The sequence below is a fragment of the Microcaecilia unicolor genome, chromosome 1 (assembly GCF_901765095.1).
Source record: "Microcaecilia unicolor chromosome 1, aMicUni1.1, whole genome shotgun sequence".
Lineage (NCBI taxonomy): Eukaryota > Metazoa > Chordata > Amphibia > Gymnophiona > Siphonopidae > Microcaecilia > Microcaecilia unicolor.
In genome coordinates, this window is record NC_044031.1 from 183,944,661 (window position 1) to 183,958,363 (window position 13,703).

The window sequence follows — 13,703 nt, forward strand, 5'->3', positions numbered from 1 at the left end:
CTTGCCAAGCCGATTTTCCGGCACCGGAACGACCGCACCCAGGCGGATCAGATTATCCAAGGTCTGCTGCACTGCCACAGCTTTGACCGGAGACTTGCAGGGAGAGAGTACAAACCCGTCTCTTAAGGGTCGGCAGAACTCTAGCTTGTAGCCGTCTCTGATGACTTCCAGCACTCAAGCGTCTGAAGTTATAGTGATCCACTCGCCCAGAAACGAGGACAGCCGTCCTCCAATCTGCACTGGGGCGTGGACCAAGGCCCCGTCATTGGGTACGAGACCCTAGGGGAGGACCGGAGGGAGCACCTCCGGGACGGCGGTCTCTGCAAAAGGAATGCTGCTTGGGGGAGAATTTCCTCTTGAAGGAAGAGGGGGGCAGAGGAGCCCGACCTGCCCGGGTGGTACCGACGGGCTTCCTGAACCGTCCTCTGGAGGTACCGGGGCGAGCACTAGCCCGAGCCCTGACCTCTGGTAACCTCTTGCCCTTAGACGTGCCGAGATCGGTCACGATTTTGTCCAGCTCGACCCCAAAGAGCAGCTTGCCTTTAAAAGGCAATCTAGCCAGGCGGGATTTAGAGGCGTGGTCAGCAGACCTATGCCTCAGCCAAAGCCACCGCTGCGCAGAGATTGTCTGAGCCATGCCTTTAGCTGAGGCCCTCAAGACATCATACAGCAAGTCTGCCAAATAGGCTAAGCCCGATTTCAGGGCCGGCCAATCAGCCCTCAAGGAAAGATCCGAGGGGGAAGTCCGCTGCACCATAGTCAGGCACGCCCTGGCCACATAGGAGCCGCAAACTGAGGCCTGCAAACTTAAAGCAGCCGCCTCAAAGGACGACCTTAAGGCCGCCTCCAATCTTCTGTCTTGGGCGTCCTATAGGGCCGTGCCACCTTCCACCGGCAACGCCGTTTTCTTAGTCACCGCAGTGATTAAAGAAACCACGGTAGGCCACAGATAGGCCTCACGTTCACTTTCAGGCAAAGGATAGAGGCGGGACAAAGTCCTAACCAGTTTAAGGCTCGCTTCCGGGGCATCCCACTGAGCCGAAATTAAGGTGTGCATGGCATCATGCACGTGGAAGGTTCTATGCGGGCGCTTCGTCCCCAGCATAATGGCAGAGCCAACAGGGGCTGAGGGAGAGACGTCCTCCGGAGAGGAAATCTTCAAAATGCCCATGGCCTGCATTAACAGGTTGGGCAAATCCTCTGAGCTAAAGAGCCGCGCTGCAGAGGGGTCATCCGCTCCATCCGAGCGGGGATCCGTCTCCTTCAAGGAATCCGCAAAGGACCGTTGGGAGAACTCAGATACGCTGCCCTCATCTACATCGGAGGAGACAAAGTCCTCCAAGGCCTGGGAATCAACCCGAGGGCGTTTACCTCCGGGGGCTTCAACCTCTTTACCAGACGAGGGAGCAGGGGCAGCGTTTTGCATAAGGAAGGCCTGATGCAGCAGCAAAACAAACTCGGGGGAGAAACCCCGCATACTGTGCACTTCCGCAGCCTGGGCTACAGCCCTAGACGCACCCTCAACCGGCGCTCGCAAGAGCGGGGGAGAGACATGCTGCGCATCCAAGATGGCGTCCGGCGCGACACTCCGCGAAGGAGCCGTGCGGGAAAAAAACGGCGCTTAACTGTAGCCGCTTTTGTGCCGTCGCCCAAATTAAGGGTGTTCATGGCATCAATGTCTCCCACCTCAAGGGCGGCCCAAGAAGAAGCCGTCCGAGCCGCGTGGCCGGCCAATATGGCGGAGGCGAGCCGCGGGGGATGGGCGTTTATGGCGGGAAAAACCGCCACACCGGAGGAAGGACCGGGACACTCATCGGTCACGAAACTGTCACCCAACAAGGGCGAATCAGACTTTAAGACCCCCGCATCCCCTCTGGAAGCGCACACGCGATCCGGGGAGCGACTCTTTGCGCCCTCGCCCTCCGACGCCATAGGCCACGTGGAGACCAATCGGGGAACCCCCTGCCCGCTATAAAAGGTAAAAATTACCTGCTGTCCGCTCCGAGCTGTAACGACCTGGTGTCCCAGTGAGTAGCTGTAATAAACGTTTAAATAAACGTTGAAATAAACGCCTTTAAGGACGTTCAAAAATTTTTTTTTTTTCAAACGGAGCCAGCGGGGGGGGGGGGGGGGGGGGGGGGGAGAAAAGGAGGGACCTGGCACCACCAGGTTTGCACTTGCTCAAGAAGAGCCCTCAACCCCAGGCACTCAACAAAACCTAAAAATTAGGCTTGGAGGCCTAGCCAGAGCTGCTGCTGTGTGTGACCACCACCTGCTGAGATAGAGAACATACTGAGGAGTTTCCGGCAGCACATGACCACATATAGGGAGGCAAAAGCTTTGCTCTCTATCTCCACCTGCTGGTAGATGGACACAACCCACCAGTCTATGGATTGATCAGCATGATGATATGGAAATTAGGAATTGCGCATGTGGGCGTCTTTTCACTCCAGAAGTCAGTAACTTTTCAGTGGGAAACTCTCTAGACTGCTCCATGAGTAAGATAAGAACTTCATGACCATGAGTAATGGATTAGTTTTCATTTTCATATCAATGTATACCATAGTTTCAGTTATAGGTGTTTCAAACATTCATTATGTTTTAAATATTGTTAGGCAGTTTGATTTCCTAAAGGCGCTATAGCGAAACACAGAACTGTATAGAGATCGGCTAAAATAGTTGAACAGATTGGCGTTTGAAGAGGAAATGATTGCTAAAGACAGTGAGCAGGGTCGCACCCTCGTTGAGATGATTCAGATGTATTCCTTGCGGGCTGTCTAGTTCAAGTTTTCCATTCAGACTTTGGGATACTTTGATTCGAGAGGTGGCAACCTTGTTACTCACTGGGTTTTGGATTTTATCTTCATGGTGTGATAGACTTCACTGAGACTATGGACACTTATTTTCTCTTGATTGGCATTGTCTGTGAGAATAAGATGAACTGCCCGTGTTGAACTTCTTACATATCCGTCATCTTGGCTCGATGAAGCTAAGTACTATAATTTTCTTTTTTACGATATATATTTGTAATGTATAATGAATCATAATAACAATTTCATGGTACGGTGATACAGCCTAGTGTGATCAGCTTTTTTTTTCCACTTCCTAATACTAATTTAGCCGGGACCATACAATCATTCTGAGAACTTATAAGGAAGTACGAAATAAGAAGGGGAGGGGATAAACAACAGGGAAGGAGCTGGAGTGGGTAAGGGGATGAAGGAATGAGAGGGGGAGGGCATTGGACAGGGGAGGAGAGAAAAGGCAGCGTTACTAAAAGACTGGAGAGAGAGAGAGATGGCAGTGGAGGACTGGGATGAAGGAAAGAGATGAAAAGCTGGATAGTGCCGAGGTGGTCAGACAAAATATTCAGCAGCACTATCTACTTAGTGCCTCTGAATATCTCTGTCATTGGTGCTTATCCACTGAGCAGCACTTGCTGAGTGCCTTAGAACACCAGCCCCAGTATGGCTAATTTTATTATAGTGTGTTAAATTGAGTTTTACTTTTACTCAAGTTTTCTTTTTGCTCCTTGTGGTTTAAGCATCTTTAATCTCTTTTGTGTTTTTGTAAAAAAGCAGATTAAAGTATGTGCAGATAGAAACATACAGGTTCTTTGAGTCTGTCTGACAGGATCTATTGTTTTGCTTTGACTGCAGCTGCTACCCTCTACGAATCTGCTGCCCTAGGCAGCTGGCTAATCTTGCCTAATGGTTGGGGCAGCTCTGGCCCCACTGATATTTTGGATGCTTTGGGGCAACAGATTGCCTTGAGCAACCATTTCCTTAACAAAACCTGGGAAGAAAAGGCACTCAGGTAGAGACTTCCTCCCTTCCTCTGGAGGAGAGGGGTCAGATGGGATACCATAGGACTCCTCCCTCAGAGAAGTACCATGGATCTTCATCAGACTCCCATGAGTGCTCCTCATCGGTGTCAGCAATAAACTCCTCATGGGAGGGCCAAGACCAAGCCTGCCTCGAGACAGAGGAGCCCTGTCCTCGAGTAGGGCGTCGAGGTGCTGCTTCCATCCTCAACTCCAGTGAAGCTTCCTCCACCAACGTCGAGGGAGTGCCAACACAGGCGGCTGTTGACACCGGTGCCAGATGCGACACCGGGTCGGAGACCTCACTGCAAGCTGAGGGCTCTGCGAGGCAGCAGAAAGAGGCACGGCTGGTACAAGCACCACCTGATACTGATGCACACTGTTGTAAAAACCCTGCCAAAAGCTCAAGGAGCATGCCCTGGATACGATCATCGAGAGAGACCACTGCGGAAGGCTGGGGTGTCAGTTCAGAGAAAGACTGTTGAACTGCATGTCGAGACGGGTGCTTGGTCCTGGCTGTGTGGAGACCCGCACATTGGCACCTCCTGTATGGAGGAAGACTGGTTCTCCCAGTGCTGATGCTTCTCGGGGACTGAATCCCTCAGTGCCATGGAGCTCCCAAGCACCTTGCACTGGGGGGGGGGGGGGGGGGGGGGGGGGGGTGGTTGATACCAGTGTTTGAGACAGGCCTCTGTGTCATATGGACCAATGTACCCCATGTCGATATCAACATTGACTTCAATGCTGATACCAATGCCAAGGTTTCGGACTGGGCTCCAAAAACTCTCTCTCCGAGCCTCTCTAGTCAGTGGGGTTCTTTTCTTCATATGAAGGCAAAGAACACAACTAGAAGGGGTATGTTCAGGCCCCAAACACTGAAGACATGTCTTGCACCAGTTACAGTGTTTAAAGTCACTGGGAACCTTTGATGACATGGAAGGGATAACAGTCGTGACCAAATCAAAAGGCTCAATGGTGACTGAAAAAAGGGGCAAGCACCTGAAAAATAGAACCTGACTGGAACTCAGGCCCTAAGAGGGCCAACCGAGCACGGTAAAAAGAAAGGAAACTTAAAAAGTGGGGAAAAAAACAAAACAAGATAATTTTCTAAATAAAATAAAATAAACTCAGGGCAAAATCCCTGAAGGAAAGGCACAAAACTGAAAAAAAAACAATGCTCATGCACCAGGTGCTGTGAGGTGCATGGGACAACCACATTCTGTTCACACTATGGATGAGACTGATAGTCCTGCGCTCTCATGGCGGGCAGGAAGGCACTCGCGTAAGCGCGTTGGAGACACTACATGTATTTTTACAGCTGTATTAGCTTGTTTAAGCTCTGGACAAGGCAACGTGGATGACGTCACCCACATGTGAGAATATGGCCTGTTTGTCCTCGGAGAAAGCATGTTTTCTCCATCTTTATCATTACTGGGCAATCTTGGATGTCTGATATCTTAGGCAGCATTCCAGTTACCTGAACAGATTCTGGATGTTTGCCTACTGGTAGCATCTCTGAACTGGTTGTGCTGGTAGTTGGAGTTGATAAGAAGTCTGGAGAGTACACTACAGCTGAGGGAAAGCAGGGCAATTTAGTTTTGGATCCTGATATGCCACTGAAGTGAGCGATAACTGGAGCAGAATGGTCTAAGTCTGTATTGAATACTGTTCCTGTGTCTATTAATAGATTCTTCTTCAGTACTGTTAAATCAGTTAATTTTAGGGCTTTGGCGATCAGGGAGGTGTCTAATTTGGAATTGTGGAAGATGACTCAGATGGAGTCTATTCTGTCTGGTTGTCTTTTACAACTTTTTCTCGAGAAGCAGCAGAAAAACTTGCTTCCCACGAAAAAAAAAAAAAGATTAATGGTGTGGCAAAAGGAAATTGAGATGCAGGGAAAAAAAAAAGCTGATGAGCTGGAAGAAGTTAACATAATGTTGTTGGAAGATAACAGTTATTTACTAAAATGGAATTACCTGTAAAATAATTTCATTATAATAATTTGAAAAATTTTTAAATGTCTTGTGAATTGTTTGATTCTGCAGAATAATTTTCAAGTTAAGCAATTACTTTCAGCCTCTCTACCAGATATATCTAAGGTGCATTATATACCTAGTTCCTTCTTTTCTGAAATCACTGGAGGAAACTGCACATTTTTTTCCTCCTCCAAACTCTGTTCCTCTGATCCTATTCCCACCCATCTACTCAGCACTATCTCTCCTAGTGCTATTCTTTCTGTCATATCCGCAATCTTTCAATTACAAATGCAACTGTTCCTGAAGCCTTCAAACATGCAGTAGTTACACCACCCCTCAAAAAACCTTTTCTTGGATCCTACCTGCCCTTCCAACTATTGCCCCATCTTTCTCCTCCCTTTCCTATCCAAGATACTTGAACATGATTGTTCACCGCCATTGTTTTTACTTTCTTTCTTCTCAAGCTATTCTTGACCCACTTCAACCTGGCTTTCACCCTCTACATTCAAATGAAACAACCCTCGCTGTTCCTGGAAAGATCCAAAGGTTTCTATTCTATCCTCATCTTTCTCGATATCTGATGCTTTTGACACTGTTGATCACCACCTACTCCTTGATAAGCTGTCCTCACTTGGATTTCAGGGCTCTCCTCTTATCTCTCCCATTGCACCAAAATCATCATTTAGTGTGCACTGCAGACTTACTATTGGGCGCTATTTTCAAATAACACACAAGCAAATATATGCAAAGTGCTCTCTGGCACAGGAATGTAGTAGTATGACTTGTATGGCTTGTAGGGAACCCCCCCCCCACCCCCACCCCGAACTTTGAAAGGCTTGTAATTCCAGAAAAGTCAACGATATGTATGGGGAAAAGGGGAAATGGCAGGGAATGACTGTATTTTCAGAAAGGTGGTATATCAAGTGTGGAATAAGCAAACAAACCATTCTGAAGGTCTTCGCTAGTGAGGATACTCCTGCGAGTTATTCCCTCTACTTTAAAATTGCCAATTAGTCTTCTTATGTCTTTTAGAACTGAAGACAAGTTAAAAGTACCCCCCTGCTAAACTGGGATAAGCTTACCAGTTGACCCAGGAGCATACTCACAGAACAGACCAGAGGTTGCATGGTCAGTCTGTCAACATCTGCTGGAGACAGAGAAATACTGAGGAGTTTAAGGCTACATGATGCCCTTATAGGGCAGGATGTTCAGCTTTTATTCTCTGTCTCCACCTGCTGACTGGTGGGCATAAACCACAAGTTCTGGAGTGGTTTATTAAGGGCACTTAAGGAGTGGAGCTATTTATCTAGAGCATAAGGATATCATTAAGTAGCTGCATGGCACGTGTCCCTTTGCTGCTCTCATCCCTGCTCTGTAAGGAGAATTTGGAGCCTGTACACCTTCAGTTTCCTACTTTCTGCAACTCAATTTACACAAGGAATGAAATATTCATGAAATAACTATTTTTAGAGATTCTACTGAAGTAAAAGAGTAGCATATAAGGTGACAGGCTCTGGATGCCTAGAATGCTATTTCTTAGATCCACCCACTTCTCTTTTGCATCTCCCCCACTCTCTTCTCCAGAGGAAGCTGCGAGTGACCATTTGTGCTGTTACAGTTCAGGAAAGCATGCAAAGATAGGGACTCACTTTCACAGCATCGAAGTACTGACTGAGCTGGGATCGTTTCTGCTCGTACTCCAGTTCCAACTTGCGCAGCTCCTTGTAGATGTCTGGATTCTCTTTCTCATACAGGCGCAGAATGCGCTCAAAGGTCTCCCGAAGCTTTTTCCGTTTATCCTTCAGCACCTTCTCATTCAGTTGTGGCTGCTGTACTGGATTAAATTCTGCAACAACAGCCCCAAAGCCACTATCATGTCAAGCAGCACACTTTGCCCCACTGTGTCCCTGCTCCTCCTTGACATGTACTATATTCACACACAAAAAAAAAAAAATCACTTCACTTAAAGTCGTAATCATTATGAATTCTCCTTCATTGTTTCTAAAATAAAAATTTGAAAATAGGCTGACAAATGTTGCCTCTCTCTTCTGTGTGATGTGTTTCTTTTGTCTTTGAGGGTCACCCTGATCTTCAAATTCTGATCTGATCTGTTCCACTAATAAAGTATTCCGCTGCACTAGATCATCTACCGTGATCCCCTAATTTTAAATGCCTTCCAAACCTGCAGAATCTTTCTTCCCAAGATCTTTGATTTCAAAGCTGTAAAACACCTGCAAACACCAGTGCACCACCACTGCAATGAAGCCTGTGATTTACCTGTATATTAGGATATCAACATTTTTAACTGATTCTATTACAGACAGCACGGCACTCTAAAGCTAAATCACAAATATATTAACTCACCCCAATAAAGACGTTTGACCCTTTGATTAGAGTGGGTAGAATTACAGCATCAGGGTTGATGATACTAAGGGAAAGCGAAATGGGACTTGATATACCGCACTGGACCCTGGTGCAACAGATCTCGGCCCCTCGAGAGAAGAGGTTGCTCTGTGTACCTCGGCTGCCTCGGTCAGTTTGGTAGCACGAAAATGATCAGGGAGGGGTGCTGTGCAATCCTGCACAAGACTCGGTCCACTAATGGCCAGGAAAGAAACACAAACAGGAGTTCCCAGAGAGGCCAAGACTGCACTAAAACATGGATCCCTGTTGAACCTGAAACAGACCTGCAACTGAAGAAGTGGGGATATTCTGCATTGTCTGCGGATGCCATGAGGTCAAGGATCAGTGTCCCCCAGTGATCCACAAAGAGATTGAATGCAGAATCACTCAGATCCTATTCCCCTGGGTTCAGATCTCATCAGCAAGAAAGTCTGCCAAGACAGCTGAGGCATGGCCCTCTGAGCAACTGCACAACTACTGAATCTCCAGTACCAGCTCCTCGCTTCACCCTGCCTGTTGACATAAACCACTGCCATCATATTGTCTCAGAAGACTCACTGGACTGCCTCCCCCCCCCCCCCCCCGAATGACAAGGAGGAACCCCTGTAGTGCCAAGTGATTTGCACTGGCCTTCGGGGGAGGGGGGGAGAGGAGAGGGGGGACAAACCATGAGGTCTCACCTGTTGACTACATACCCTGCAGTATACTGCACCGACAATGAGACACACCCCACTGCCCCAAACCCCTGAGACTTGCATTGGTGCTAACCACCATGCATTCTAGAAGCACTAGGGGAGTCCACTGGAGGAGACAAACTGATCTCACCAGGCCTGAGGGAGGAGCACATCCTGGGACTTGGGGCTACAGTGGGTCAGCAGTGCTTTCTGAAGGGGATGCATATTACTAGACCATTCTGCCGCATTCAACTTAGTCAACCATTCCATTCAACACCTTGCAGATCTAGATATATCTGGAACCGCTCTTCACTGGTTTCAGGATTACCTTAGAAATCATTATTACTTTGTTCACTGGAACAACTCCTCATCAGAATCTTTTCGGCTAACCTGTGGTGTTCCACAAGGCTCTCTACTTACTCCCACTGTCGTCAATATCTTCATGGCCCCCCTCCTAAAATTAACCCAATCTTTAGATCTTGTTGCTTTTGTTTACGCTGATGACATACAAATAGTTGCCACAATCGATAACTGCAATCCCTCTTCTATTTCTACACTCAGTACTAAATCGCTTACAATAGCCAATTGGCTTTTCATGTAGTTGTAGATGATCACCCAGGTCAACTTCTCTAGCAGCTGGACTACACAGGACACTGCCACCTGAGTGTCCCCTGCCACATCAGCTTGAATCCGCCAATTGTCCAAAGGATGCACTCGCATCCCCCTCCTTGCAGAGGGAAACACAACTACCACCATGAACTTGAAAAAGTCTGAGGAGCTGTGGCCAGGCTACACGGAAGGGCCCAACATGCAGAACTGCTGAACTGCCTGTGGTCTGGGTTAATGAGGATGGAAGTAGGCCTTGGCCAGATTCAAAAAGGAGAGAAACTGATCGCTGAGTACAGGCTCTCCATGCAGAAATGAAGCACCCATAAGTCCGCACTGACCCCACCCCCCTTCCTGGGGGCAATGAAGTAAATGGAGTAGTGACCCCATCCCCGCAGGCAGGACCTCCTCCATGGCCTTCAACTGGATAAGGTAAGAGAGTGTCCTCCGTTGCTCTGCCCTTGAAGAGGGAGCCACACAAGGAGACCATATAGGTATCCAAACTCCAATACACAGCCTTCAAGCACCTCCTCCAGAATAGAGTGCTGCACGGGGACAGAAATTTCAACCACCCCAGCCAGAAACGAACCCATCCCCGCAAGTAATTAACTCCATCCCCTGTACTAAAATAACCCAACCTATGCCATTATTCTGGAAATGAAAGATATTAGAGACACACATTTCCCAAACTTGATATGGTCCAGTTGATAAATAAAAATAAAATATTTTTTTCTACCTTTGAAGTCTGAGCATTTTATTTTTCCATTCAATTTTGTCCGTATCTTCTGATTTTGTCTGTTTCTTTTCCTGCCTTTCCAAGGTCTTCTACTTGGCATATCTTCTTTCTCCATGTCTGCTGTCATCCCTATGTCCCTCCCCAGGGCCCAGTCCATCCCCCTCCAGTCCCTCTTTCCCTCCCCAGGGTCCAGCCCCTCATGCCCCCCTCCTCAGCTTTCACCTAGTTTCTCTCATGCCCCCTCCAGTGTCTATGCAGCCCTCCTCAATCCTTCCCACAATCTTTACCGTTACATTACTCACAGCACTGCTTCACACTCCTCCTCTTCCCCTGCATAGCGACTGGGCTCTGTAGAGACTTGAGTCGCATGGTGCAGGAAGTTGGAGAAGTCGAATGGTCTGAAGTCCCACAAGACTTCTCCAACGATCACCAAAGAGGAGTTTGAGGAAGCGCCGAGGATAGGGAGATAGGCTGGCATTGCGCTACACTACCGCCGGAACCCTGCAGGACCTGTGTTCTTCTCCACAAGATTTCCGCAGACATCGAGGGGATCCCCGAGGCCCTGGAGGGCATCCCTGTGAGATTCCCACTATAGCTGTGGGATTCTCGCAAACCCCATTCCTGCGCAGCTCTCTATTCCGGAACCCACTGCTCTGGGGCTACTATCTGGGATGAACCCGCAAAGGAAATCTACTGTAGCTATATTTAATTTTCGAAACAACGACTATAATAAAATAAGGAAAATGGTTAAAAAGAAACTAAAAGGATCAGCTGCAAAGGTTAGGACACTAAATCAGGCGTTGACGTTATTCAAAAATATCATTTTGGAAGCCCAGACCAGATGCATTCCACGTATTTGCAAATGTGGAAAGAAGAGAAAACATCAGCCAGCACAGTTAAAAGGTGAAGTAAGAGAGGACGTTACAGTCAAAAGATTGCCCTTCAAAGAATGGAAAAAGACCCAAATGAAGAAAATAAGAAGCAACATAAGAACTGATAAGTCAGACGCAAAGCATAAATAAACACGTGTGACCACACTGGGCTATAATCTTTTTAGGAAGATAGAAAGGGTCGAAGAGGCGAAGTGGCTCTGTATGTGACAGACAATATCAGAGCAGCTGAAATGCGGGGAACCCGGGGAAAGGAAGAAGCTTTATGGATCATCCTGGAAAGAGAAGACGGAACTGTAGCCACACGGGGGTTATCTACAGACCTCTGGCACAAATGGAGAAGTTAGAGAAGATATTCAAAAGATTGGTATGAAAGGGGAGGTTCTAATATTGGGAGATTTCAATTTGTGATCATCACACTATATGGTCTGATATAAGGACGAAGGCGGAGTGCGGACACAAAAAACTCAAAGTACTGGATTTCAGATGTATTGATTTTGATAAAATGGGGAAATACCTGGAGAAGCTGTTGGCGTGGGAAGGCATAGGACATGTGGAAAAACAGTGGTCCAAGCTAAAAGCTGCTATAAATATGGCGACTGATCTTTATGCGAGGAAAGTAAACAAAAACAAGAGAAGCAGGAAGCCTATATGGTTCTCTAAACAAGTAGCTGAAAAAATAAGAGCAAAAGAGGCTTTTTTCAAGAAATACAAAAGTACGCGACAGGATCACGGAAAAGAGGTGACAAGACCTTTTTCAGATATATTGGAGAAAGGAGAAAAGATAAGAATGGAATTGCGAGACTGAAAGATAATGAGAATGGCTACGTGGAGAGTGATGAAGATAAAGCGAATGTGCTAAACAATTATTTCTCTACGGTGTTCACAGAGGAAAATCCTGGAGAAGGACCACGGTCGGCTGCTGAGGGAACATCTGGGAATGGAGTGGATACTGCGCCATTTATGGAAGAAAGAGTTTATAAACAGCTTGAGAATCTGAAGGTAGACAAAGCTATGGGCCGGATGGGATACATCCCAGGATACTGAGGGAGCTCAGAGAGGTCCTGGCGGGACCTCTTAAAGATTTAATAGATCTTTAGAGATGGGAGAGGTTCCATGAGATTGGAGACGAGCAGATGTGGTCCCTCTTCACAAAAGTGGAGACAGGAAGAAGTGGGAAACTACAGAACGGTAAGTCTCACATCAGTGATAGGAAAAATAATGGAGTCGCTGCTGAAAGAAAGGATAGTTAACTTTCTAGAAGCCAATGGGTTACAGGACCCAAGGCAACATGGTTTTACCAAAGGAAAATCCTGCCAAACGAATCTTATTGACTTCTTTGACTGGGTGACCAATGAACTAGATGAAGGATGCGTGCTAGATGTAATCTACTTGGATTTCAGCAAAGCCTTTGATACGGTCCCCTACAGAAGGCTCGCGAATAAGCTGAAAGGGTTGAACTTAGGACTGAAAGTGGTGAACTGGATAAGCAACTGGCTGACTGACAGGTGGCAGAGGGTGGTGGTAAATTGAATCCGCTCGGAGGAAAGGAAGGTGAGCAGTGGCGTTCTAGGGTCGGTGCCGGGGCCTATTCTGTTTAATATATTTGTGGGAGACATTGCTGAAGGGTTGGAAGGAAAGGCTTGATTTTTGTGGATGACACGAAAAATAGCCAATAGAGTGGATACCCTGGAGGGAGTAGAAACGATGAGAAGGGATCTCCGAACGCTAGAAGAATGGTCAAGGGTCTGGAAGTTAAAATTTAATAATTTAATTACTTACTCTCTGGAAGAACCTATATTCAATACTAACTGAATTAATGACTTAAATTCAAAAAAACTAAATATTCAGTCTTCTATTAAACCTCAATACATATACTAATCATATCCTCAACACAAAAAATTGTGATAATGATAACAACATGCTCAGTTCATACCCATTCCAACCATTATATCCCCAAGGGAACATGTGGTAGTGTCACAGATGGAACCATCATCGCACATTAGGTGTTCCACTTCCCGTCTCCTGTATGTACATACAAAGTTGCCTTCCACAGTACACTAGTTGATCACTTGTACTTATCCACAAGCAATTATTACCTGCATCACCCCCTCAATGTGCTTCAAAATGTTACTCTATATGTTTTAATTTATTCATACAGTTGTTCCATAACCCATCAATATAGATAGCACATCAAGTAAATATCTAAGTATAATGCAGGTAATTGTGGGGTTGCAACTCCTCTAAACAAGGCACCATGGGAAATGTAGTCCCTAATCTGCTAATATGCATACACGCTGCAATTTCTACAAAAGTATACCACTTAAGCTGTTTACACTCTTAACATATGGATATAGATATACAAAATCATATACATATAAACCAAACCTCCTAAACAAACACTAACATCCATTGTATGTTCTTAAAAAATAAAGTTCACTTCCCTTGAGGATTCTCCTTTGTGCTTGGTGATTGTTCATAAACATCCACTCATACTGACAAACTCTACAAACCAACAGACCCCTTGACTCTGGCTGAGTTTCGCATATCGTCTTCAGAAGGGGAATTAAACAAGAATCAGAAAAAATGTAACAG

At 46.5% G+C, this 13,703-nt stretch overlaps 1 protein-coding gene across 2 annotated transcripts in view; it reads right to left on the bottom strand.

Annotated features, from left to right (window-relative positions):
• The window catches only part of WBP11 (WW domain binding protein 11), an 83,942-nt gene that overhangs the window by 44,817 nt on the left and 25,422 nt on the right, over positions 1-13,703 (bottom strand). For both annotated transcript variants that reach the window (XM_030203103.1, XM_030203096.1), the window contains one exon: positions 7,449-7,645. In XM_030203103.1, coding sequence (XP_030058963.1) covers positions 7,449-7,645 — 197 coding nt within the window. The remainder of the gene's footprint in view (positions 1-7,448; positions 7,646-13,703) is intronic.